This window comes from Mesitornis unicolor, unplaced genomic scaffold, assembly GCF_000695765.1.
Source record: "Mesitornis unicolor isolate BGI_N332 unplaced genomic scaffold, ASM69576v1 scaffold35815, whole genome shotgun sequence".
In the NCBI taxonomy this organism is placed as follows: domain Eukaryota; kingdom Metazoa; phylum Chordata; class Aves; order Mesitornithiformes; family Mesitornithidae; genus Mesitornis; species Mesitornis unicolor.
Window position 1 is genome coordinate 2,408 of NW_010188126.1, and position 248 is coordinate 2,655.

At 80.6% G+C, this 248-nt stretch overlaps 1 protein-coding gene across 1 annotated transcript in view; it reads right to left on the reverse strand.

Moving 5' to 3' along the window:
- The window catches only part of SRA1 (steroid receptor RNA activator 1), a gene marked incomplete at its 5' end in the record, with an annotated part of 676 nt that extends 471 nt beyond the window's left edge, over positions 1 to 205 (reverse strand). The window contains one exon of the mRNA XM_010185668.1: positions 89 to 205. Coding sequence (XP_010183970.1) covers positions 89 to 205 — 117 coding nt within the window. The remainder of the gene's footprint in view (positions 1 to 88) is intronic.
- Between the last annotated feature and the right edge of the window lie 43 nt (positions 206 to 248).

Here is a 248-nt window from a genome sequence, read left to right on the forward strand (position 1 = left end):
GGCCCCCCTGGCCCCCCAGCCACCCCGGGAACGGGCAGTCCCAGCCTGGCCCCCGGGGCTGCTGCTCCAGAAGGGGCCACGGCCTCACCTGCACGGTGGGGCGGCGGGCGGCGAGGGCTTCCCTCAGCGGAGCCAGGACGGCGTCGGCGGACACCTCGCACCCCTCGGGGCCGCCCTCCTCCGGGCCCGGGGCCGCGCTCGGCCTCTTGCTCTCTGCCCGCGGGGCGGCGCTGAGAGGCCCGAGGGGG